The sequence below is a fragment of the Balaenoptera acutorostrata genome, chromosome 1 (genome assembly GCF_949987535.1).
Source record: "Balaenoptera acutorostrata chromosome 1, mBalAcu1.1, whole genome shotgun sequence".
NCBI lineage: Eukaryota > Metazoa > Chordata > Mammalia > Artiodactyla > Balaenopteridae > Balaenoptera > Balaenoptera acutorostrata.
The window spans coordinates 81,415,317-81,441,604 of record NC_080064.1 but is presented as its reverse complement, the minus strand read 5'-3'; the positions used below and the strand labels follow the sequence as shown (position 1 = coordinate 81,441,604).

Sequence of the window (26,288 nt, the reverse complement as noted above, 5' to 3'; positions counted from 1 at the left end):
AATGGTGCCCGGTTATGGGCTTCCAGCATCATACCAGGTAGTTGATGCTATGGTTTTTTGTTATACTTTATACTATGCTTCGAACGGAGATGTAGTCCCTGTGGATTAGCATTACTCTGCTCGGGGAGAAAGACTAGCGATGCTAGTGTGAGAATCAGAGGTGAGAAGCCTAACTGGGAGTTGGATGATGTGTGGGTGAAGATATTGTCCTCAGCACTTGTCGGAAGCAACTAGCCTTTCTTAAATAAAGCCTGCTGCTAGTTTCAGGATTAGTGGTCCCATGAGACCCAGGTGTTAACTAAGAAATCTCCTTTCTACCGCCAGAAGATCACCACCAACAGATCCTAGTTCCTGTTTCTCACACCTTACACCTCCAGAGTGCTGAATAAAACTTTCCTGATGGTACAGAATCTTTGATAACAACGTAGTCCGTCGGGGCCAGTGGTGTGCAGCTATTGGCTCTTTTCTTCTCACCTCGGGTTAACAACTCGGCCTGCGGCAGGCGGGCTCCCACGCCCACTGCACCGTGACCCATGATGGGCGGGCGCCAGAAAAGGTGCGAAGTGCAAAATTCCGTGCTTGTTTTCAGTCAGCATCTTCATTGTCCTCTCTTTGGTGCATTTGCTGCTTTACTCTCCCCCCCCCGCCCCCCCCACGTTTTATTACCTTGGTTTCCGGGAACTACTTGTCCTGGTTTTCCCCATTTCCTGCCCGATCTGTCTTCAGTTTTCCTTCTCAGTGCTGGCTCCTTGCGGGTCGGCGTTCTCCAGCTTGCATCTGCCCTTTCCCTCCTCTCCTCGGTTTTTCAGTGGCTCATGTTTCCATGCCTCAGTGGCCACGTCTATGCCAGTAACTCCCAGTTTTATACGCTATACCCTATTTCCAGCAGCTACCTGGCTATTCTGTAGGTTTTACTGTTAGAACTAAGTCCCAAATCCGACATACAATTTCTCTGTGGTCCCCAGTCTCAACTCCTTTATTTCCCATGTCAGTAAGTGCCACCAGTTATCAAGCTAGGAGCCTCAGGCATACTCCGTTTCCTTTCGCTGACTTCCCGCAGCTGAATTCCGCAAATCCCATGGTGTGTTACCTTTAGCCGATCTCAACTGGCATTTTCTTTTTTTCCCCCGAGTTCCAGGAAACTTTATTTATGGACACAGAAATTAGAATTTCATATAATTTTCAACTTATCATGACGTATTATTATTCCTTTGACTTTTCTCCATCATTTTAACATGTAAACACCAATCTTAGCTCTAGCGTAGGAATTGGCAAAATAGGCCTGTAGGTCAAACCCTGCAACTGACATTTTCTTCTCCATTTCCAAATCATCATCTCACCTGGACTACTGCAGACGTACTCCAGGTGGTTTTCCAGGCTTCAGCATCTCTATGTCAAATTGTTCATCCATCATGATTGGTACCTTCTAAAATACAGATCTGTGTTTTCTTTTCTTACGTTTTAAAAGTGTCTGCTGTTCCATTATCCTTGGCATGGGATGTCTGGTTATTTACAATGTAGCTCAGCCCACTTTTTCAGCCATCATTCCTTCACTTCTTCTGCGAACCTCGCTGTGTTCATACCAGACTCCTTATGGTTTCCAGAGCACGCTCTGTGCTCTCATGCCCTGTTTCTTCAGTACTGGTCTCTTCTCTAGCATCCCCTCCTTTCCCTCCTTCCTTGTGGCCCCCTGCTTACTCATCCAGGCTATCTCCATGGTCAGCTTTTCTGGTGAAGCTTCACATGGCTCTTCCTGGCAGGTGGTTGGTTGCTTCCTCCCTGTGTTTCTCTTGCAGCGTTTCTCCTGCTGCCTCGTGAGAACTTACTTTCTTCTTCTGCCAGATTGTAGACTTCTAGAGCAGGATTGAGTCTTACTATCTTTGTATCCTAGGTGTGTGGCATGGGCATGACATACATGTTATCAAATTGAATTCTTCAACTTGGTTCCATTTCTGTTAAAGCTTGGGGGAAAGATCAAGTTTACAGCTGATATAAATTGTAACTTTTTGTAGAAAAGACAAAGGAAATAATCAGCTCAGAATCATAGAGTTTAGCATTAGATTGGGGCTTAGAAATGAGAATTATTTCTGAAGAGAATTTTCACGTCCCTCTAAAGAGGAGGATAACCAGGTACAGAGAGGTTAGGTGGTCTGCCCAAGACTGCACAGCTGGGAGTAGTGCTTCCCTCTGCCCCTCTGCAGTATTCTCCACCCAGTAGCCAGAATGGCCCTGATAAAACCTAAGTCAGATGCTGTTATTCCTTTGATTAAAACACTCTCTTGTTCCTGTCTTTCTCAGAGTAAAAACCCAAATCCTTATAATGATCCATAAAGCCCTATACAACCAGCCAGTGACTCCCTTGCCTGTTACCTCTTTGACCTCACTCTTCTGCTTTCTGGCTTGTTTACTCTGCTCCAGCTGCTTGACCTGCTTTACCTTCCTCATACTAGACACACTCTGTCTCAGGGACTTTGCATGTGCTGTTTTCTTTGCTTGGACTGTTTTTCTCCCAAATATCTACAGAGCTCTTTTCTTTTTTTTTGAATTTAATTTTATTTATTATTTTATACAGCAGGTTCTTATTAGTCATCCATTTTATACACATCAGTGTATACATGTCAATCCCAATCTCCCAATTCATCACACCGCCACCACCTCCCCCGCCACTTTCCCCCTTGGTGTCCATACGTTTGTTCTCTACACCTGTGTCTCAATTTCTGTCCTGCAAACCGGTTCATCTGTACCATTTTTCTAGGTTCCACATATATGCGTTAATCTATTATATTTGTTTTTCTCTTTCTGACTTACTTCACTCTGTATGACAGTCTCTAGATCCATCCACATTTCTAGAAATGACCCAATTTCATTCCTTTTTATAGCTGGGTAATATTCCATTATATGTATGTACCACATCTTCTTTATCCATTTGTCTGTCGATGGGCATGTAGGTTGCTTCCATGACCTGGCTGTTGTAAATAGTGCTGCAATGAACATTGGGGTGCATGTGTCTTTTTGAACTATGGTTTTCTACAGAGCTCATTTCTTGTAGGTCCTTACTCAAAACGAAAAAAACAAAGACTCCCAAATACTTCCTTTCTCTCTTCTCTGCTTTGTTTGTTTTCTTAGCATTTATCTCTACCTCACGTATAATTATATATCTTGTTAATAGTCGGTCTCCCCTGACTAGAATGTAAGCTCCACAAGGGCAGGGATTTTTACATGTTTTATTCCCTGTTGAATCCTCACACCTGGAAGAGTCCTGCACTGACTGAGCAGGCACTAGATAAATATTTGTTGGATGAATAAATAAATGAGAAGAAGCAAGATTTGTGGATTTCTTATAAATCCAGTTAAATGTACATTTATGGCATTAAAAAGGGAAAACCATCAGATATGTCTAGAAGGAGAATCTGATTTTTAAAAAGCCTCGTTCTAGACCTGTCAGACTAGAACACTGATCTCTTTAATTGTCTGACTTGATCTTTAATTGTCTGACTTGAAGCAGCAACTGTGGGTTCTCCTCAGCCTTAAAAGTGGTTTGGGAAGACTCCCATTTTACCTCTAAAAGGCTAGGGCTTGCTGTGGTTTCTCTCTGCCTGTGGTTTGCCCTTTAACCCATCGGACTGCAAAGATGAAAAGTAAACACAGCATTAAAGAAAAGAGCTGGGGGAGAGGGTATGGGGCAGAGGAGCAGAATTTCCTTGTGGTCCTGACATCGTCCCTTGGCTCTGGGCCCATCTACAGGGCTGCTCACCGGACCTTCTAGAGTTGCTTTGGGGCTGTGCTCTAAGGAACAGTCTGGAGACTGCCAGGCCAGACTCGATTAAGTTTTGCTTTGATGTTCTTATTTCTTTGAAAAGAAATGTTTAGTTTAGACAAAAAGGACATTGGAGAAAGGATTTTTTAAAAATTAAATTACTGTCTTAATTTTGCAGAGAGGTTTTAACCCTTTTCAAGACAGCAGTTGAAATTACCACTTGTGGACTTCCCTGGCGGCCCAGTGGCTAAGACCTCCGCTCTCCCACTGCTGGGGGCACGGGTTCCATCCCTGGTTGGAGAAGTTCCACATGCCTTGAGGTGCGGCCAAAAAGAAAAAAAAAAAAGAAACTACCACTTGCTTCTCTCAGTGGTGCTGGTGGGGATCTGGTCCTTTGAAACCAATGACTTAAATCCAAGGGGTGGTAAATTATACTTCTGAAGAAGCATCCAGTTCTTGCGGATGGGGGTTGGGTTGGGTGTAGAGCTCACTTATGTTAGTGTAACAGTGATGGTAGAGGCATTAGCTCCCCTCTCTTTTTGTGATAACATCAGTATGGTTCCTACAGAGCCCTCCTCATCAGGACAGGAAGCCCAGCCAAGGAAGTCAGAGGCTTAGTAGGATGTTATTGGCCATGTACAAAGCTGCAGCATAATTTAACCCTGGGATTCAAAACCATCAAATTGAAAGTAAATTGTCTTGAATGGAGTTGTTGTCAATGACCTAGTTAAAAATCAAAGCTATCATTTCCTGAACCCTAAGAACATATGAGGTATTAAGTGCTTTATATGTTATTAACTTACTTAATCCTCATAACAACCCCATTAGGGAAATAGAATCATTATCTCTACTTTATAGACGAGGCATGGAGGTGTTTATCGAGTTGCCCACAGTTACACCACTGGAAAGAGGCAGAGCAGAGGTTTGAACCCAGGTAGGCTGGGTCCCCCCCCCCCCCCCTTTCCACTATACTATACTGTACTGTAGTCTGCTCCCAGAACACACCAAGCATGCTGTCAGTGCAGGGCCTTTGCACTTGTTATCCCCACTGCCTCATATGCTTTTCCTTCAGATATTCATAGCTCTGCCTCTCATCTCTGTGCTCAAATGTCACCTCATCTGAGAGTCCTTCTAAAAAGGGTTCTGGTCACCGATCCCACTTCGGGGGAGTGTGTTCCCTCCACACCAGCAAGCAATTCTCAGACACTGGCAGCGTCTCAGCTCTGACACTATCTACTGTCCACCCAGAGATAGCATCATCTTCCACAGGTTAAGGACTCAAAGACCACTGTCCACTTCATTCACCGGTCAAAAGCCCAGGTTATTACCTGGGATTTTGACCCCCTGGCTGCAGATTGGAGGTTCCCAGGACCTCCTCCTTGGACTTCAGACACCAGTCCCAGTCGCAGGTCCACATTGTTACCTGTACTTCTGACCAGGCTGGCTATAAATCAGAGATTCCCATGACCCCACCTTGGATTTGATTAGTTTGCTAAGAGCAGCTCACAGAACTCAGAGAAAGATTTTACTTATTAGATCACCACTTTATTATAAAAGGATATAAATCAGGAACAGCTAGATGAAAGAGATGCAAAGGGCAAAGTATGTGGGAAAGGGGCGCAGAGCTTCCATGCCCTCTCCAGGTGCCCCACTCTCCCAGCACCTCCTTGTGTTCACCAACCAGAAGCTCTCTGGACCTTGTCCTTTTGGGTTCTTATGGAAGCGTCTTCACATAGGCACAATTGATCAAATCATTGGCCACTGGTAATCTCCCGAGGATGGGTAGGGGTAGGGGGTGGGACTAAAATTTCCGATCCTCTAATCACGTGGTTAGTTCTCCTGACAGCCACCCCCCATCTTTAGGTGGGGTCTAAAACTGATCTCATTAACATAACAAAAGTCACCTTTATCTCTCTTGTCACTTAGGAAATTCCAAAGGTTTTAAGAGCTTTGTGCCAGAAACAGGATGAAGACCAAATACCTATTTCTTATAAGTCACAATATCACACGTTCCCTGACCACCCTATCTAAAATAACATTTCTCCTCTCATCATTCTTTCTCTTTAACCTGCTTTATTTTTCCTTCACAGGATTTACCACCATTTGACACATTATAAATATATAATGTCTCTCATTAGAAGGTAAACTCCATGAAAACAGTGTCATGTTTAGTTCACTGCTGTGTCCCCAGCTCCCTGAACAGTGCCTGGCACATGGTAGGTGCTAATAAATAATGAATAAATGAAGTAAAATAAAACTGCTGATTGAGCCTTGCCTCCGTGGTTTCGAAACAAAACAACTTATCCCTTATGTCAGATCTAATCAGACTGCCCCTATCAGAAAGTGAATGTCTGTGCAGGGTCTGATTGGTGTCCATAGTGGAGGAGCTCCTGTTTGTAGTGGTTAAGAGCATAGGCTGTAGAATCAGACAGACCTGGGCTGAAATCCTGGTGCCAGGATTTATTAGGTGGTGATCTTGGGGGTGGTTTAGCATCTTAAGCCTCACTTTTCTCACTATGAAGTGGAGTTAAGGACATCTGTCTCCTTGGGTTGTTGAGAGGTTGAAATGAGAAATTGTGAAAAACAGTGTAGGTGTTCAGTAGATGTTAACTGAGATGTTTTGTGAGGTCAGAAGAAGAAAGCAGGGTGTTAGCCTCTAGTCGGAAGGCGAATGTTGTAGAAACACGGGAATTACCACAGAATAATTACAAAGCAGCCTGTGGATAAGTCTTGGCTGTGCTACTTACAAGTTGTGTATCAGTGGACCAGTCATCGAGCCTTTCTAATTCTTGGTTTGCTAATCTGCAAAATTAAAGGCTTGGAGTACATGTTATCTATTTCTAACATTCTGACTTGGCTCTGAGCAGAAGATAACATGGAACAAATCATACACAAGATGTTAAGGAGACAGTGTTTACAGTGGGCTGGGATTGTTCAGAAGTGGCTTTTGGAATGAGGTGAGGGGAATGAATAGAGTTCGTGGAGTTGGAGGAGTGGAATAAAGATGGCAGTTTTGATGAAATGGGCAAATCTGACAAAATTCAGGTTTTGTGGTTGCTTGCATTGCTTGTAAGATAATTCATTAAAAAATTTTTTGTTTCTGTAAGTTGTGTGTTAAAAATAGCTAATGTAGTATTAGTATTTTATTTACACTTACACTGTCAAGTTGAATGTTTTTTGGGATAATACTTTCTAGTTTTGTTGTCATTCCTGCTAGCCATTACATGATCATGCATTTCAAATTTCCACAAGTGTGTTTGAAGTTTCACTTTATAGGAGAGATTCAGGATTAGTTGTTAGTCCTTATAACGGCAATCATAAGTAAGGTAGAGAATAAAAGATTTTCTTGTTTAATCTCTTCATATTAGAGATGAAGCAATTAAAGCCCCAAATGAAGTGACTTGTCTGAGCTTGTAACACATGTTGATGCCAGAATTCTTGCCTCTCTTGTCCCTTTGAGGCTGCCAGAGGTGTAGGTTCTTTCTTATATACAACTCTTACTTGTTGGTGTATCATTTATTATTGAGAAATGTTCTGATAATTCACCATCTTTTCATACTGTTTCTCATTGTAATGTACAAGATAGTATTTTATACTTGCGATCCATATGGTACCTTCATTGGATGCCTACTATATGCCAAGTGAGCCAGGGAGACTGTCATCCCTCTTTCTGGAGTGAACAGATGAGTGCGAAAACCATACCCGGAAGGAAATAATTACATGGAGATTTACCAACAGGGTTGAATTGCACTACGTTCTACTTCGAGAGAATCAGAGGAGGCCTCCTTAAAGAAGTAATGCTTATACAAAGACCTGAGGCCTTGAAGATGTTTGAAATTGACCATATTAGGGGGACCATGAAGGGTCATTGAGTTGCAAAATGTGAGCATCGCTTCTGGAAGCAAGGGCTTGGCCCTTTTGTAAAACTGAATTAAGGCGAGCATGACTGGAGAAGATGCAGAAGATGAGGTGGGACTAAGTTGGCAACACCCAGCAACCATGCAGAGTGTTTTGGTCTTTATCCTGACCGCAGTGGGCAACCATCTAAGGGTTTCAATTCTTAATGTTTCACAATGCCTGGGCTGCTGAGCCCTTTCCTTACCAAATATATCAGTTAAGTGATTGAAATGTATCTGTTGAGGGATTACCCCACCCAAGAGAAAGAATTTTATATTGGAAGTCAGTGAGAGGAATAAAAAAATGTGCTTAATTGTGATTAGCAAAATAGTCTGTTGCTGGAGTGTTTATTCTGAATTCATATATTTGCAGAATCCCTGCAAATATAAATAAAGATGTGAATCAGATATTTTAGTAAATTAGTATATATTGTACAAAATAGTCTATTGGAGGTCTAGAAGGTGTAGCTTCCCCAAAGCCTTTTTTTTTTTTTTTATTTTAAAATTCTTTTCCCCAAAGCTTTTTTTAATGGCTTGGTGCTTCCTAGGGCCTGAGACTATTCAGCTGTGCTGACTTTGGTGGAATAATTGCAGCTTTGTGATTTAATAAGCCCTTTTGGTGATAGCTGATTCCTTTCTCTAGGCAGCTGGGTTAGTTTGGTGGCAGTGCCAGGCTGAGCTCCGCAGCCCCCTGGCTAAACCCCTGAAGCTAATTTGGGAATCATAAGGTAGAATTGAGGAGGGCCATACAGCCACATCCCTGTAACTTAACACCAGAGCTGTTGAGGCAGCAGCTTTACTACCCTTTGGGAACAGCATTGCAATATTAGGGCTATCTTTAGGACTAATATCTTATATTAGGTTTGGAATCATTATTTTTTGGTGATGAAGGGAATTTTTGAAATTCTAGATGACAAAGTCTAATCCTAAAATTAATACAAACTTTGATGTAAACTGTTATTTATATTATCTTGTTACTGGTAGTTTGCTTGGTTTTTTTTTTTGACAGACTAGATGTATTTTAATCATAATAACTGCAGTGGCTATTATTTTTTAAAAATGTACTGTGTGGGCCAGGTGTTGTTTTAGGTATCATGCCCATGTTCTGTCTCATATATTACAATCAAAATATCATTGCTGTTTTACAGATTAGGGGGGATGGAGGCTAAATGACTTGTCCAGTGTAAGACATCTGGGTGAGCCAGGTTTGGAAGCCCAAGAATCGTTCTCTATTAATTCTAGCTTAAAATTATAAGCAACGAAAATCTTTGGATGCAGAAATATTAAATGTGAAAGGTAGTTCCTGGAATACTGCAAGGGTGGGTAAAAAAATCTGTCCTACTTCCCTGGTGGTGCAGTGGTTAAGAATCCACCTGCCAACGCAGGGGACACGGGTTCAAGCCCTGGTCTGGGAAGATCCCACATGCCACGGAGCAACTAAGCCCGTGTGCCACAACTACTGAGCCGGCGCTCTAGAGCCCACGAGCCGCAACTACTGAGCCCGTGTGCTACAGCTAATGAAGCCCACACGCCTAGAGCCCATGCTCCGCAACAAGAGAATCCACCGCAATGAGAAGCCCGTACACTGCAAACAAGAGTAGCCCCCACTCGCCACAACTAGAGAAAACCTGGGCGCAGCAGTGAAGACCTAACTCACCGAAAAATAAATAAAGAAATAAAGAAAGAAATAAAATCTGTCCTAGTTTGTGAACTTGAACAAAACCTGGTCTTCACAACCTTGTGAGATGTGTACATGCCCACCCTCCGCTTTTTGCTGTATTTTCCTTGGGCAGTGAGGTCTGCTGTGCTTGGGATAGACAGAGGGCTTTTAAGAACTGACTGAAGGTCAGCCCCAAGAAAACTAGGGATGCTGGGGCCAGAGATGTGTTGGTTATACTCTCTGTAACCAACAGGAGTGAGGGTGGGCCAGGTCCTAGGGGGGCAGGGGAGAGCAGAGCCCAGTTTCTCTGCACATCTTGTACCCTCTGTGCTTCCTGCCTTCCTTTACTGGGTCTTCATGTGGAATTTTTATCCACAAGTATAGGTAGTTCAAGAGTAATCCTCCTTTTTTTTCCCCTTCCACTGGCAGCCATAGAATATTGGGACTTTCTTAGGCTTCAGGATAATAATTCTCTTTGGTAGAGATAGCCTGCTAATGATTAAGTCATGATAGCTTTTATGCTGTTATGTGTACAGTTTCATTTGATTCTTGTAACGGCCCTGTGATGTAGGTAAGGTTAGTTTATTTTCTTACAAATGAAGAAACTGAGGTTCCATTCTGATCCAAACCACCTTTCTTATCTGACCTGCTGTCAGAGTCTTAACTGAACATCCAAGCACTGTGGGCTCTCTTCAGTCTCTTCTCCACATGGTACCCAGGGAAATTGTTATTTATTTTTAATTAAAAATTTTTTTCAGTTTTATTGAGATATAATTCACACATAACATTGCATAAAATACAACATAGTGATTTGATGTATGTATATATTGAAAAACGATCACCACAGTAAGTTTAGTTAACATCCATTACCTCACATAGTTAATTTTTTTTTTTACTCATGTTAACATTTTTTTTGGCTGCATCATGCGGCATGCGAGATCTTAGTTCCCCGACCAGGGGTTGAACCTGTGCCCACTGCAGTGGAAGTATGGAGTCCTAACCACTGGACCACCAGGGAATTCCCTACTTGTGTTAACTTTTAAGATTTATTCTCTTAGCGACTTTAAAATATACAATACAGTATTGTTAACTCTAGTCGTCATGTTGTACATTACATCCCCAGAACTTATTTATCTTATAACTGGAAGTTTGTACCTTTTGATTACCTTCACCTATTTCTCCCACCCCTCACCCCCACCTCTGGCAACACCAATCTGTTCTCTGTTTCTAAGAGTTCAGTTTTTTAGATTCTACATATAATTGTGTCCTACAGTATTTGCCTTTCTCTGTCTGACTTATTTCTCTTAGCATAATGCCCACAAGGTCCATCTATGTTGTCGCAAATGGCAGGATTTCCTTCTTTTTTATGGCCGAGTAATATTCCACTGTGTACATACCACATTTACTTTATCCATTCATTCGTCAGTGGACACTTAAGTTGTTTCCATGTCTTGGCTATTGTAAACAATGCTGCAGTGAACATGGGTTTGCAGATATCTCTTTAGCACAGTGATTTAACTTGCTTTAGATATATACCCAGACGTGGAATTGCTGGATGATATGGTAGTTCTATTTTTAATTTTTTGAGGAACCTCCATACTGTTTTCCATAGTGCCTGTACCAGGGAAACTTTAAAAACCTAATCGGATCATTCCACGTTCCTGCTTAAACTCTTTCTTGAACCTATTCCTCTCTTTTCCCTTTGACTTTGCAGCCATGCTCCCTTCAGCATCAGTGACCTGTAATGGTTCCTCTACTGTAATGTCATCCTTCACCAGAGCTTTTAAATCTCTGCTTATCCTTCAGGTTGTGGATACCTTTTCTTTAGGGCCCTTATCATAGTGTATAATTACATATTTGTGTTTATCCCACCACACTTTAAGCCCATGCGGGTAAAAGAACATGTCTCTTTTCATGGCCGTTATATTCCCATTGCCTGGCATGGGGTAAGCAATAAATAAAGATTTACTGAAGGGAGAAATGAAGCTCAGGAAATTAAATATCTTGCCTAATGTAGTAAATGGTGTTACTTTTACTAGAATATAAGCACCATGAGGGCAGGATTTTTGGCTCCTTATTTTTTTTACTGCTATATCCTTGATATCTTCAACAGTGCCTGGCTCCTAGTAGTAAATATTTATTGAATATTGATTGTACTTAGATGCAATTCCAAAGATTTCTTATCCAAATCCAGGATTTTTCTCCTCTTTGTGCCAAATCTGTCTGAAAATGGGGATTTGGAATTAGCTAGTTTCTCTGTGTGGTAGAGAAATCTGAGAGTTGCGACTCAGTAAGGTGGCTTTGCTCCCTCTGTGTACAAGTCTTAAAGGGCATCCAAATGTCATCAGACAAACAACAATATCTGTTCTACATGTTGCACACCCCTTTTTACCAGCTGCCAAGCTAGATATTGATGTCCTCCATCCTGCCTCTTTTCTAAATCCCCTGAATAACATGTTGAATATCCATCAGAACAATTCTTCTACCAGCTTTTATTTAACCATTTGCAGACTTAACAGTATACCTTTCTCAAAAAAATTCACTTAAATGGCAGACTAGAAACAATTTAATGATCTGCTAGAAAACCTTTTCATATTGAAGGTACCAGAAAATCAGGTGTTACTTACTATTTGAGTTTAGGGAATGGCCATTTTTTTATTCCACTCATTATATCTCTGTCTTTAAGATCTTCACATTTGTTGAATATTTTCCTTGTTGGGGGCTAAACAGTCTTAGTGTTAAGATATGATTATGCAAAGATTTGTGCTTCATCTTCACAGAACTTGAGTCATACAACATCACCAAGGATTGTTTATTTATTATAGCCGCCACCCACAGTCCTGAAGTCAAGTCACAGTTTGTGATCAGTAATGATTTGTGCAGAGTACATACGTCAACATGGAAGTACCAATGTCTGGTGGCAGCCATGGCAGGCTTCCCCCTCTCTTGGAAAAAACATTCTGTTTCCAGAGATTGAGTATGGAGGGAGAGAAAATGCTTCCTAGTTTGTGGCAACAGACCTGGAACTGCAAGGTAGGGTGCTGGTCATGGAAAGACCTGGTTTCTAGTCTTGACTCTGCCTTATTATTTGGGGCAAGTGCTGGGCTTGGAGATTGGGCTCCTCTTCATCCATGAATCCTGTTGACTTCTTCTAACTTTAAAAGCTGTTCATGTTATCTTTAGCATGCTAATTCTTTTAATTGAGAAATTGATTGGCTGGAAGCTAATTTAAGTTCTGATTTTGAATAATCTCATGTTCATAGCCACTGTGTTAGCCATCTAAGGGGAAGTTAGCAATTTTTCTTGCTGGCTTTTAGCCTATTGCCAGACATCATTTCACCACATTTTGCCCCTAAGATAGAGCAAGATTTTCTCTTGAAAAAACATCCTGGTCAACCCAGGGAATACTGTTCCCAACCAATTCCTTTTGAACATTAGTTTAACCCGTGATGGTTTCTGGGACTTGTTTGGGTAGGGGTTTTCAGCTTATCCTGGTCTTTCCCTGTGAATTCTGTTGGATAACTAGAGAATGTGGGGCAGCACACAGTTTAATGGCCTTAGAAATAGACACAGGGGAAATTAGAAGAATTAGTATCACGTTCTTTTTTTTAAAAAATCCGTTAAAGTCCCACTCAGAATTGTATTCTGTTCATTTGCGGATACTATAAGTTCTGGTACCCTTTGAATGGAATACATTACTTTGAAATGTGGGTGAAATGACTACTACACAGTAGACCCCAAATTGTTCTTTCAAGATTTCAGAGTACCCTATTTATATTCTAAAGGAAGCATTTAGTTCTTAAAGTCCAAAGAGATACAGTGAGATCAGAAAACCAGAGTGGCGAGTCCCTGGTCTTTGCAGACTGAGTGTGATATAACCTCAGAGAAGGAGAAGAGTTTGTGTTTCCCTAGTTTTATTCAAGATCAGCAACTTTTCCGAAGCCTTTGATCATCCTGCATTCTTCTAGTTGGGGAACTGATCCCTAAGTCGTGTGTTAAGGCGCTGACATATGCAAGTCTTGGCCAAAACTGGAGTTCCACTGAATGGAACGACATGCTTCCTTTTTTTATTCTCCTCCGCCTTAGGATCCTGTCACCACATTGGGAAGATTAGACAAAAACTCTCTGCAGTTTATTTTCTTTTTGAACAAGTTACATTAGGGAGGGACTTTTAAGCTAAAAGAAGAAAAGCTCCCTCTTTGTTTGAAGCAGCACTGTGTAAGTTTCAACTTGTCTTGGACTTCCTTGGAGATGTTTTAAGATCCGGTGTAAACTTGCTGTGGTTTGCCTTTGGGCATCAAACTGTTTAGCTTGGCTCTATTATATCAGTAATTGCTGCATTTTAATAATTACCCAATATTCTTGTCAGCAATTTGCAGTCTATATTTTTAATAGAACCGTTTGCCTTTCTTTTCCACAGGTTCATTCAGACCTGGTTTAAGCCCCAGATTAACGTGCACAGCTCCACAGAGCCTCTGCAGTTGCGGGCAGGGGGTGACACAAGCTCATTAAATATTCCCACAAGCCTCCTGCTGGTTATATAGTTTGTGCGCACCATAAAAATCCTTTGGGAAGTCGTCTTCTTCTGAAATCTCCTTACAGGGTTTTGCTTTATAAAAGTTGCCCTTAGCATTTGTTGAAATAGCATATTCTTTTAGAGTTTGTCTTATTGATCCATTCAGGAAATCTAATTTTTTAAAAAAATTAAATTTAAAATTAATTAATTTTTGGCTGTGTTGGGTCTTCGTTGCTGTGCGCGAGTTTTCCCTAGTTGCGGCGAGCGGGGACTATTCTTCATTGTGGTGCTCGGGTTTCTCAAATTGTGGTGGCTTCTCTTGTTGCGGAGCACGGGCTCTAGGCACGCAGGCTCAGTAGTTGTGGCTCGCGGGCTCTAGAGCGCAGGCTCAGTAATTGTGGCGCACCGGCTTAGTTGCTCCGCGCACGTGGGATCTTCCTGGACCAGGGCTTGAAACCGTGTCCCCTGCATTGGCAGGCGGATTCTTAACCACTGCACCACCAGGGAAGCCCAGGAAATCTAATTTTTCGAAGGGAAAAAAATAGGGACAAATTCTCTTTGCTGTCATTGACTTTTAGGTTAACAGAAGAGACTTCCATTACATCTGAGGTGATGTGGAATTATGGTGACAGAAATGTTGGACTTCAGGGGATGATTGAAGTCAATTTTATGGTGTCCAAAATTGTGTCTATAATTTAGTCAGTTTTTGAGATAAGACTATTGTACCACCAATGGATTGTGCCTCAATTTGACTGGCAATTTTTTTCTCTTAGTGATTCCACTCTTTAGCTTATCTCTTTTTTTGTGTCCATTGCAGTGTTTATTTAGCAGCAAACAAAAGACTAAACTGGTTTTCCAGTAGCTAAGAATTATGTGAATAATCACACCCTAATTTCTCCACTTTCTTGGTGTAAATACACCTCAAAGGGAATGGACAAGCATGATAATAATAGCTAACATTTATTCATTGCCTATTATGTGCTAGGCACTGTTGTAAGCAATGTATATATATTAACTCCTTTAATCCTCACAACAGTCCGTAGGATAGTTTCATGCATGAAGAGTATTCTGGTCAACATCACCCATTTGGTAGGTGGCAGAGTGGATCCACACCTAGGCAGACCTTTAACTGCCATCATAATCTGTATTTACTCACACTAGGCTTTTAAAATCACTGTCATACCAAGATTGAACTGCAGTGCCTCCTGCATATGTAATAGTTTAGTTTTAAAACATATCTAAAAATTATTTTTGAAATTAGAACTTTATTGTTATTTCTGGGTAGGTAATACTTGTAAAACCCAAATGGGAGTTCAGTGAAAAGGTTCCTGCCCACTCCCACCACTGTCCCCCAATTATCCTGTTTCTCTCCTTCTCAGGGGCCATTAGTGTTACTACTACAGGGAACCATTTTAAATATCTTTCTCTTAACACTTGATGCAGTGAACTAAGACCATTTGATTAGAAACTCATTTTTCCATTGTTTTTATATTTTTATACTGTATCTACAAGTGCCCAAACTGGCTTTGTCTCTAAAGGTAGCAAACTGGTTCTGGGGATGCAATTTTCTGGGTGAGAGTAACAAGGCTGCGATCTCTAGCTGTTTGAGGTGGGTCCTAGAAACTCTGAGATCTTGCCTTGCCCAGGGCTTAGATCAGGCAGGGTCTTTATACTTTTATCCAGTTGTTGGATAATTTTTTTTCCTGTTGACAGGAATCATGTCCTTACACAATGCCTGGAACATAGTAGGTGCTCAGTAAACATTTGTTGAATTGCAACTTTTATGGGTTGTGCCAGGCTCAACGAGATAAGGCTGGAAATACTTTGGAGTGTCTAAATGAGGTGACCTTTAGGGCCATAGGAGGATATTCCAGTTCAGCAAACCTTCACAAAACTCACCATTCAAGGCTCTGGATAGGAAAAGTTTAGAAAAGACCTTCTGGATCCTCTAGTCATGCAACCAGATAGTCTCAGATGGGGTTGAGAGACAGGGAGAGACATTTTTACTTATTAAAATGTTGGCAAACAGTTGAAATAAGAATCTTGTCTTTTAATGGTTCTTTATTTTTTCAGGTTGACTCTAAATGTGTTTCCATTTGATCCCTGTGATAACTCTGCCACTATAACATTAGATTGAGTTCTTTTTTTAAAAAAATTTTATTGAAATATAGCTGATTTACAATGTTGGGTTAATTTCTGCTGTACAGCAAAGTGATTCAGTTATACACATATATATTCTTTTTCACATTCTTTTCCATCATGGTTTATCACAGGATATTGAATATAGTTCCCTGTGCTATACAGTAGGACCTTGTTGTTTATCTATCGTGTATATGATAGTTTGCATCTAAGATTGAGTTCTAATCAGAGTTGTTTGTGTTTTTTATGCTGGCACTAGGGAGTTCATGTTTCAAGTGTCACTGATTATTTTATAACTGATGATGTTATATTATAGGTGTACCTTGATTTTTTTCTATATTCTTGAAAATTTTATATAAAACCAAAGATTTAAAATGTCAAAACAAGCATGTATTTGCAAAAGTATATGCTATAAAATTCTTTATTAGGTAATTACCTCCCCTGCACCCCCAACATTTGCTTGAGTGCTGTCTAGGCACACAAGATAAATTTATCTTATACTTTTTAGAAATTCTTCATTTCACTTTGATGTGTATTTATGAAAAGAAATACCTGCATTAAGTTTTCTTCTTAAAATGTTTATTTTTACAGGCAATTTGAAAATTGGAAAGAAAGATTTTAAGGCCACTTCCAATTTGCAAAGATTATCTATAATCTGAAGAACTGCAAGCTGAGGTCACTGAACGGGACTTTTGGAGAAATAAAAATGGCTTCTCATTGTGTGATTGCCATCTTTGCCCTGATGAGTTCCTGTTTAGCAACTGCAGGTAAGTTGCATAATATAAATTGCATGTTCATTATCTTCTTTTGGATATATTTTTCTTCAGTCTCTTCAGTTTAGAAAAATGTAGGACATGGAATATTTATACAAAACTTGAGTATTTATGTTCTTCAAGGAAGTAAAATATTTGACTACAGATACATAGTATGTTTGCCCATGTTATATTTTACTAGACAAGTGCTAGACATTCAAATGTCAGTGACACAGATACCTAACTAACCTTCAGTGTTGAGGTGGCTAGAGAAAAAATATGCGGTTTAATACCACTTAATTTTGTTACATGCATAGATTACATTTACTTTCTTGTCATAAATAAGAATTTCAAGAAAGCCTTTTTGTTCTTTATTACAAAATAAATAGATCTTTTACATAGAGGTGACACTCCTAGCATAGGCTACTTAGGAAATATTTAATTTTGCCTATTTCAGGTAATTTTTAAAAAAGTACAGAGGGAATTCTCTGACGGTCCAGTGGTTAGGACTCCGTGCTTTCATTGCCGAGGGCCCGGGTTGGGGGACTGGGATCCCACGAGCCACATGGTGCGGCCAAAAACAAAACAAAACAAAACAAAATAAAAATATTAAAAACGTACAGAAATACACTGTGCTTCCTAGAGGCCATCAGAATGGGAGGTCAGAGATGAGAAGAAGCAAATGATTTGGTTGGAACATTGTTGCTTAAATAAGAGTATCATATCCCCTATGGTGTCTTAGTGTGGCAGTCAGGGTTACTTAACAAATTTGGAAACTTAATTTGCTCTATTTTGTTATAATTTGCTTTGTGTCTCTTCTATAATGAGCTATACAGAACTGATTTGTTGGGCCAGTTCTGGAAACTGGCTGGCCTCAGGAAGAAACACATTGACTTAAAAAATGATTAGCCTCTTGGTTTTAGCTGTTGAATTGCACATACAGATGACATGAGAGTGATAATAATAACCATGTATTGAGTGTGCACTGCAGCCAGGTACTGTGCTAAACAATTATAGCCTCTAACAATGAGCAAGGATATTCTTAGTTCATGAGCTCACTTAGTCACAACTCTGCTCTTCACCTCTGAGTTATACTGGAGAAGCGGGACCACCATTAATGCTCCAGTTGACTCAGATCAGGAGCCATATGCAGGCACAGACTGAGTGGAAGCCAGTTTGCAGAAACTGGTTTATGAGATTGGAAAGCAGAATGTCCCCCTTGTTGCAAATATCTTGAGAGAAAGTTGCTGGTTTTTTTTTTTTAATTTTTGAATGCTGGTGTGTGAATTTGAACTGCCCATTCTCTCTGTCAGCAGTTTCATTTTGTCTCATGATTGAAAAGTTATTTGCCTTTTAGCCTGTGTATTAAAGCTGATCTTAATTAAAATCTCACTAAAAAGTAGTAGAAAAAAAAAAGAGAGAGAAATGACTTGATGGAAAAATGTGCTGTTTTGATGACAAGATGTATAATTATACCTGGTGGGTTTGAGGCAGAATTTTCTGTTTTCATTGATGAAAAAACATAACTTAAGAAGGTACTTCATGGGAATGTGATGAGTTTGGTGGTTCTGTATAGCCTTGATGTATTTGATAGTGAATCAGTTTTGCTTGAGACCTTCCTTCCTCTTTCAAGCCACTGGTAAAATATTTTTTTGAGTTGTGTACACACTGAAAGCTTTGCTGAAGTGTACAGTAAGATTGAAGGTACAGTAGAATTACAGATTTTATAACAAACTGAGGCAACTGATCAATAGTACAGAGGTAGAGATGCTTTTTTGAACAAGCTGATGGGCCAAATGAATGAAGAAGAAGGGAGAAATGTTTTGTATATAGTACTGACATCCAGTAGCTTTCTGTATAGGCTCAGCATACTTTACAAAATACATTTTTGGGGCATTCTGGATGAGCTGAATTTCAAGAAGATAGTAGAAGATAATATAATAATGAATATTTATAATAATTAATTAATTACTGTGTATCAGGCCCTGTTCAAAGTGCTTTAAATGTATTATCTCATTCCATCCTCATAACTCCCCTAAGAAATGTAGGTTCTTTGTTTATCCTCAGTTTATAGATGGGGAAACTGAAGCATAGACAGGTTAAGTAACTTCCTCAAGGTCATACAACTACTAAGCGGCAGATTTAACCATAAACCTACTGAGTCTAGGTCTACAGATTGAGCCTTTAATCTCTACACTATGAGGGAGTCTTGATCAGAAAGGTGTTTTAAAAAAATGATAATGGGTTTGCTGTATGTCGTCTGTGCCCTCTTGAAGCGTCAAGTAAATCACTTACTCACTGAGTCTCTGCTGAGTGCAAAGCACAGTACTAGTCACTTAGGGATATACAAAGAAATGTAAGATTCATCCTTCTTTTGAGTTGCTTATACTTTAGTTCGGCATATAAAATATAACCATATAACAAAATAATCAATGCATGGTGAGGAAAAGCCAGAAGACCTCAGAGGGGTCAGGAAGGTGGATTAGAGCAGCTGGGGAGGGCTTTGTGGAAGCCTAGATGTTGAGCTCTGTTTTGAAGACCAGGCAGGATCTAGAAAGGGAAAGGCATTGGGGTGAGCAGAGGGGAGAACAGTGCTTAGCACAGAACATGGCAGTTAGGTGCTTGATGTTGTTTTAGAGAACGGATGACCCAGAGAACTGGTTGGGAATGTAGAGGAGGTCTGCTTGGAAGGAAGGATGAGGGTAGATTGTGGAGGACCTTAAATGTCAGAACAAGGCTGTGGATTTCATTCTGAGGTTTGGATTCTCTCTTCTTCCATCCCCCAGTAGCCAAAAGCATGCACTGTTTAATCTTAGAATTCAAACTGCGGCCTCACAAAGTTAAACTGAGAATATGGCCTCCTTGGCTACAAAGGCAACAGTGCCTGGCACATAGGCTGACATTCAGCTAGGGCTTGCTCTCTGCCAGCTAATTTATTTTGTTTTTATAAGAAAACCCTGTGAGGTGGTATTAGTATCATTATCATCATCTGCATTTTACTCACAAGGAAACTGGGACTCAGTAACTAATAAGTGGGTCTTCCCTGGTGGTCCAGTGGTAAAGAATCCATCTTACAATGCAGTGGGTGCGGGTTTGATCCCTTGTCAGGGAACTAAGATCCCACATGCCGCGGGGCAACTAGGCCCGCGCGCCACAACTACTGAGCCCATGCGCCCTGGAGCCTGCGCACCGCAACTAGAGAAGAGAAAACCCGAACGCCACAACTAGAGAGAAGCCTGCACACCACAACGAAGAGGCTGCACCCTGCAACGAAAGATCCCGCGTGCCTCAATGAAGATCCCGCGTGCCCAGCTAAGACCCGACACAGGCAATAATAAATAAATAAATAAGTAATACATAAATCTTAAAAAAAATACATTTTATTAACAAAATATCTAATAAGTGGCAGAGCAGGGACTTGAACCCAGGCAATTTGGCTCTAGACTCCAGCCCATCCACCGCTCCACTGGAGCCTCTACGTAGGAGACACTCAGTGCGGAATGAATGAGCCTCTTCCCTTGATTGATTCAATACCGGATGAGTAGCCACCAGTGAGACATTCTGGAACCAGATGAAACCCCTTTGGCCTCAGAAGAGACGTATGTTAAGTCATCAGAATGGAAAGACCCTCAAGTAATGGGTCTTCTTTATTCGTGTTCTTGTTTCACTGACGGGGCTGTAGAGCTCTACTGTAGAGTTCTTGGCAGCAGAAGGGGTGAAGGCCTCCTTTAGACATGCGGCAAGGGAGGAGAAGAGCACAGCACAACACCTAAAATGAGCCCGAGCTGGAACAGTAGGTACCCACGTGTGGGCCTTCAGTGAAAGCCTTCCTTCCCTGCTTGTGGCTGAGGGTGAAGGAGGCGGGGGCAGAAGCCACAGCCCAGGGTTAGTGGTTGCTTTGACAAAACTCATACTTTTCCTTCCCTCCCTTGTTCCTTGGTTATTGTACAGCACGTGGGGAGAGAGGACCATGCTCTTGGCGAACAAGAACTGTGTAAGGACCATAATGCCTCCTGATTAGAAATTACCTTAGGTTTTTGGTGCCTTATCTTAGGTCCTGTAATGTGTCTAAGAAAAGTGGGAAGTTATAAAGGTAAATGCTTGCTCCTGTGGGCTTAAGGCTCACTAAGTTTTCACTTTAAAAACTGTTCTGCTACACATCTTTAAAAAATATTAACTGCTGCCTCTGAGGCTTGCCAGTGTTAGGTAGGGCTGTGTTCCCAGGAGCCTTAATAATGGGAAAAAGAGGCACGTATGGAGAATTCAGGGAAAACAGTTTGGTAGGAGGGGATGGACTTGTCTGCGCCCTACTGGTCCCTTGTGTCAGGCCAAAGGGGAGGTCTGCAGAAACGCTGCTGGCCTCTGTGCTGGCCAGTGTTGATGGCACGGCTCTTTCCCTCATTCCGTGGTTTCCATTTGGTGCCTAGGTGCATCCTTTTGGAGGCTTGCTTATGACACGCACACACATTTATTTCTATTGAACAAACTCATTTCTTTTTATCTTTATTCCAGGATGTACCTGGAATTCCAGGTACAGTCCACAGGAAAATAGAGATGTTTTTAGTTGGAGCTATTTTCCTGCTAAGAAAGCTCTGAACTCTTTGGGTCCGTAGGACAGCAGTCAGAGACACTCGCTGGTTAATACTTGGTTTGGAATGGGACAAGCTGGCAGCCTTGAGGGGAGGTAGACATAGTAATATCATTTTATTTTTATTGCTTCCAAAATGCTTTCGTGTCTAGTGTTTCATTTGATTCTCCTAGCAGTCCCTGGGTGGGCAGGGTTGTTTTCTTCATTTATGGAATGGGAGTAAGGGGCTTTAGAGAAAGTAAGCAATTTAGAAAGCTGGTCTGCCTCTTGATCGAACCCGAACCCAGCGCACTTCTGCAGATGAACTGCACTGTTGAGTCTTAGCGCGCCCCTCAGCACCTCTTGAAACAATGCAGCCACGTGCTCTGCTGGGTACTTTGCACCAATCAGTTCATTTAATCCTTACGGAAACCCAGTGAGGTAGGTATTCATCATTATCACTGTTCTTGTAATTATTACTACTGCCACCACCCCTACCATTGTTATTATACTAATTTTACAAATGATGAAACGGAGGCTTAGAGAAGAAAAATGTCATAGATAGTGAGAGACAAATTTTTAAAAAAGTTAAAACGGTCCTTTAGGTAATAATAGTCATACGATGAGTAAGTGGCAGCATGGCAGCAGATCCAGAGTTCATGTTCTTTCCGTTGTGCTGCCCAAAGGGAACTGGCACTCTCTCTCTTGGACTTGAGATCAATGGCCTGAGGACTGCAGAGGTGGTTCTGCCATAGTTTCCCCGCTCTGCCAACTGAGGGATCAGAGGCTGTAACTCATAATGGCAGAAAGGCAGGGAGGGTGCCGGTGGGAGCTGCCACCAGGGAACGTAAAGGGTAGAGGAGGAGTAGACTTGAAGGTTCAAAGCAAATTCAAAAAGATCTTCTCTTGCTAACCCCTAAGTCTTTGGACACAGCTAGTTGATTTGGTCTGTGATTATTATTGTTTTTAGGTGGTTATTATAACCACTTTTGTGTTTAATTCCACTTTTGGATACATAGGCAAAAGATATTGTCAGTTGTGATGCCAGCTATCACCAGGGTGCCAACTTTCTATTTATTTTAAAGAGCAAAGAAATGTTATTAAAAGTCCCAGAGTGAATACCATGGCCTGCATTTTAGGTAGTGATCTCTTTGGGGGGACCATGCACACCCTAGCACGATGAGGTCCCTGCCTCCCTTTCTTTAGTTTTGCACAGAAACAACACACACACACACACTCACACATACACATACACACAGAGTTGGGGCTGTTAGCTGTAGTCAAGAAAAATATGAGTTCATTTCTCAAAGATTACCTTGCCCTGCATATTCCACCCACAGAGGTGGAATATGATATGATATCAAATAAAAGGCCTTTTTCTTTTTTCATTTGCAAGGAGAATAGATAGTTGGGTAAGCAGATGTTCATATAGTATAAGAAAGATATTTACCAAGAGTGTGAGTAAGATTATACATAGATTTGATGTCAGACAGGTCCACAGAACCCAGGTTTCTCTCTCCTTTGCATCCTTATCCTAGACTGTATTATTGCCACCCAGCTTTCTGAATTGTTGATTTATCTGGGTTATTTTAGGGTACCAATGATGGGGCGTTTTTATAAACACTGATCAACTTTTCCATCAGGACAGAGCTATCTGTATGTGACCACGTAGCTGTTTAATTGCTCAGGGCTTATACTCTCACACACTGTGGATTTGGGAAATTAGGCTTTCTCAGCTTGTTTGCTTTGATAACTAAACCTTCCTACTCTGGGGCCACCTTGAATCACTGCTAGAGCTCTGAGCTCCGAGTGCTGGTTTTGGAAGTGTTGTAGGAACAAGGCGGGTTCCAGGAAGTGTTTCACTGTGGTGCCTTCCCTCAGGACCGACCCTGCACATGGGGGCCTCAAGGCATGGAACAGTTTGCCTGTCTTGGAAGATTGGCCTGGCCGGCACTGCATCCACGTGAACTGCTGACTTTCATTCTCTTTAAAACATTCTCTGCCAGAGTGGCCTAAAATAGATTTATCCTGAAGTCCCATATAATCATATTTTTGTTCTCTGAGAGGACACTGTAAATCAGGCAGAATTCTAGAAGGCTTAAAAATGCACTTGCTCTCAGAATGTTCCTTCCAAGGACTAGGCAGCAGGTGCTCTGGGGACTGAGGCCCAGCTATTCTCCTGTCCTATCCTGCCAACTCTTAGAAATCTTAAGGAATAAAAAACAAACAAAAACTCTAGAGTAGAATGTGGAAAATCTTACTGCCTTCAAAGGAAAATATTGATTAAAAAAAAAAAAGTTATTCTCTCTGTGGGCAATGAAGGGAACCATACAGTGATAAGTGGTATAGTTATGGCAAAAGGAAAAAGTTGCAATAAGACTGCTCTGAGTTCTTTGTGTTGCTTCCCTTTGTCCTCACGTGCCTGAATAACTTAGTCCTGGTCTGGACGATAGATGAGCCATTAGTAGTAACACCTCCCTTCCTCCCTACCCTCCTGCCCCATCCGGAAAGATGCTCAGGTAGCAAAGGCCTCAGGAGAGAGCAGAGCACCTGCTTCTGGAGTCCGTTCCTGCTCTGTTGCTTCCAGTGGTGCCAGAGCTGCTCCTGCGATGAGCTTTTCCAGCAGGACGCACCTGTGTGGCCCACTTTGGCATTTCGTTGCTGCTTGGTGAAACAAAATGCCACATAGCTCCCACCTGCCCCTTTCTTTTTTTAGACGAAAGAACCATTTATCATTTCACCGTTTCTTTCAACTTTTAAATACTGCTATGCTCAGGTGGGAGGTTGTAGTCTGGTGAATTAGCTTTGAGTGCATACCAGGTCTCAGGTACTTTGCTAGCTTCTGTGGCACAGAAAGGGGATACTTCGGAGTTAGTGCAAATAATGAGTTTTTTCCACCTTCTAACATGGTTGTTTCCTAAAGTGTTGATTGATTGATTCAGAAAGCATCTACTGAGTACTCTAGACACTCCTCCAGGTGTTGGAGATACAGCAATGAACAAAACAGACAAAAATTCTTGTACACCTGAAGCTTACATTCTAGTGAAGAGAGAGACCAGAAACAAAAAATTATGCATATTTTAGCAGGTTCAGTGGAGAAAAAGCAACAGGGCTAGGAATTACTCCTGGGGGAGTACAATTTAAAGTAAGGTGATCAGGGAGGGCCTCACTGGGAAGATGACATTTGAACGAAGATTTGAAGGAGGTGAGCTAAGTGGATATCTGGGGAAACGAGGACTCCAGGCAGAAGGAAAAGTACGTGCAAAGGTCCTGAGGTGGGAGCTTGTCTGAAGTGCCCAAGCCCTAGTAAACAGGCCAGGTGGCTGCTGGAGTGAAGAGTCAGAGGGTTACCTGGGGGACAGGTGTAGGGCTGCATATAGCCTTGTAGGCCATTGTTAAACTTTTACTCTGAGTGAGAAAGAGCCATTGGAGAGTTTGAGCAGCAGAATGGTGTGATCTGAAAGATATTGTAACAAGATTGCTCTGGCTGCAGTGTTGAGAATAGACTGTTGGGTAATGGTGCATTTGGGGATACTGGCTGGTGGCTATTGTAAATAATTGAGGCAAGAGATGATGGTGGCCAGAATCAGATTTTAGAAGGCAAGACCCTTGGGAGTAAAATGCTTATGAAATTAAGAATGATTTTATGGTTTTCTTTCAATTTGTTCCTTTTTTTTAAATTAATTAATCCATCCATCCATCTATGGCTGTGTTGGGTCTTCGTTTCTGTGCGAGGGCTTTCTCTAGTTGTGGCAAGTGGGGGCCACTCTTAATCGCGGTGCGCGGGCCTCTCATCATCGCGGCCTCTCTTGTTGCGGAGCACAGGCTCCAGAAGCGCAGGCTCAGTAATTGTGGCTCATGGGCCCAGTTGCTCCGCGGCATGTGGGATCCTCCCAGACCAGGGCCCGAACCTGTGTCTCCTGCATTGGCAGGCAGACTCTCAACCACTGCGCCATCAGGGAAGCCCCAATTTGTTCCTTTTGAGGAAGAGATTATAAAGACTGATATATCAGTGGAATACTATGCCATAACTTAATAGTAAAGATAATTACTTCTATGTAACAGTAAAAACTGTATCTTAAAACACAGAACAACCCCCCAAACTGTCTAGAGAAAATCTCTTTGCACTGTGAATGACTGTCCTCGAAAAATCACTGTCTTAAAAGCCTGGACCCTCTCTTCCTAATTTACCTACTGTCCTGATTTCCAAGTCTCATCCTTTTCATTCCCCATGTGGTCTGTTTTTCAGGATTATGGATTTTGAGGGTTTTACCACCTTTTGCAAAATTGCTTCTCATAGCAAAACTAGTGTTTCAGAGAAATACAGTTGCATCCAGCTTTACATAGTAAATAAGCGTGTTGTGTGTAAACTCATTTTTATAAACTAAATTACATATTAGGTGTGAGCAAGGAGCTGGATACTTACAGTAAACTTTACTCTGTAGAGCAAAAAATTACTTTAAAATATGTTTTATAGTATGGGTATTCATATTGCTTTTGCCTGAGAGTGGTATACCCATTTCGCTTTTGGAGTTGGAAGTTATAAACAGACAGACATTAGACCAGTGCTTTCTAAACTTTAATGTGCATATGAATCACCTGGCGGTCTTGTTAACATGCAGATTCAGTTTTCATAGGGTAACAGACTGCATATTTTTTTTTTTTTTACCATTGAATTGTATGCTTTATTTTTTTAAATTAATTACTCAGTGCATATTTTTTTTTAACAGGCCCATACGATGTTGTTGCTGCTGGTCTGAGGACCACATTTGACAGCATAGATCATCTGTTTTCTCTAGGCACAAATTGTAACACAGAACCTGAAAACACCTTCTAGAAAAAGTCTTACTGTCATAAAGGGAGCTTGGTTTTGGCATGCCTTTGAAACAGCTACCTTGAAAACCTTTCAGTGAACTCATGTGGGTCAGAGGGATCCGTGTGCTGGAAGGGAGATGGGTTTGAGGGAGTGAGTTCCACAGACACCTTTAGCTCTCCAGCTGT

At 41.4% G+C, this 26,288-nt stretch overlaps 1 protein-coding gene across 8 annotated transcripts in view; it reads left to right on the top strand.

The window, feature by feature from the left end:
- Positions 1 to 26,288, top strand: part of TGFBR3 (transforming growth factor beta receptor 3) — a 201,444-nt gene that overhangs the window by 7,728 nt on the left and 167,428 nt on the right. For 7 of the 8 annotated variants that reach the window (XM_007176334.2, XM_028164997.2, XM_007176331.2 and 4 more), the window contains exon 2: positions 16,560 to 16,735. In XM_007176334.2, the coding sequence (XP_007176396.2) occupies positions 16,675 to 16,735 (61 nt within the window). In that variant the 5' untranslated portion in view covers positions 16,560 to 16,674. Of the gene's footprint in view, positions 1 to 377; positions 557 to 16,559; positions 16,736 to 26,288 lie in introns of those variants that run through there. The other variant, XM_007176329.3, reaches the window with a different exon arrangement.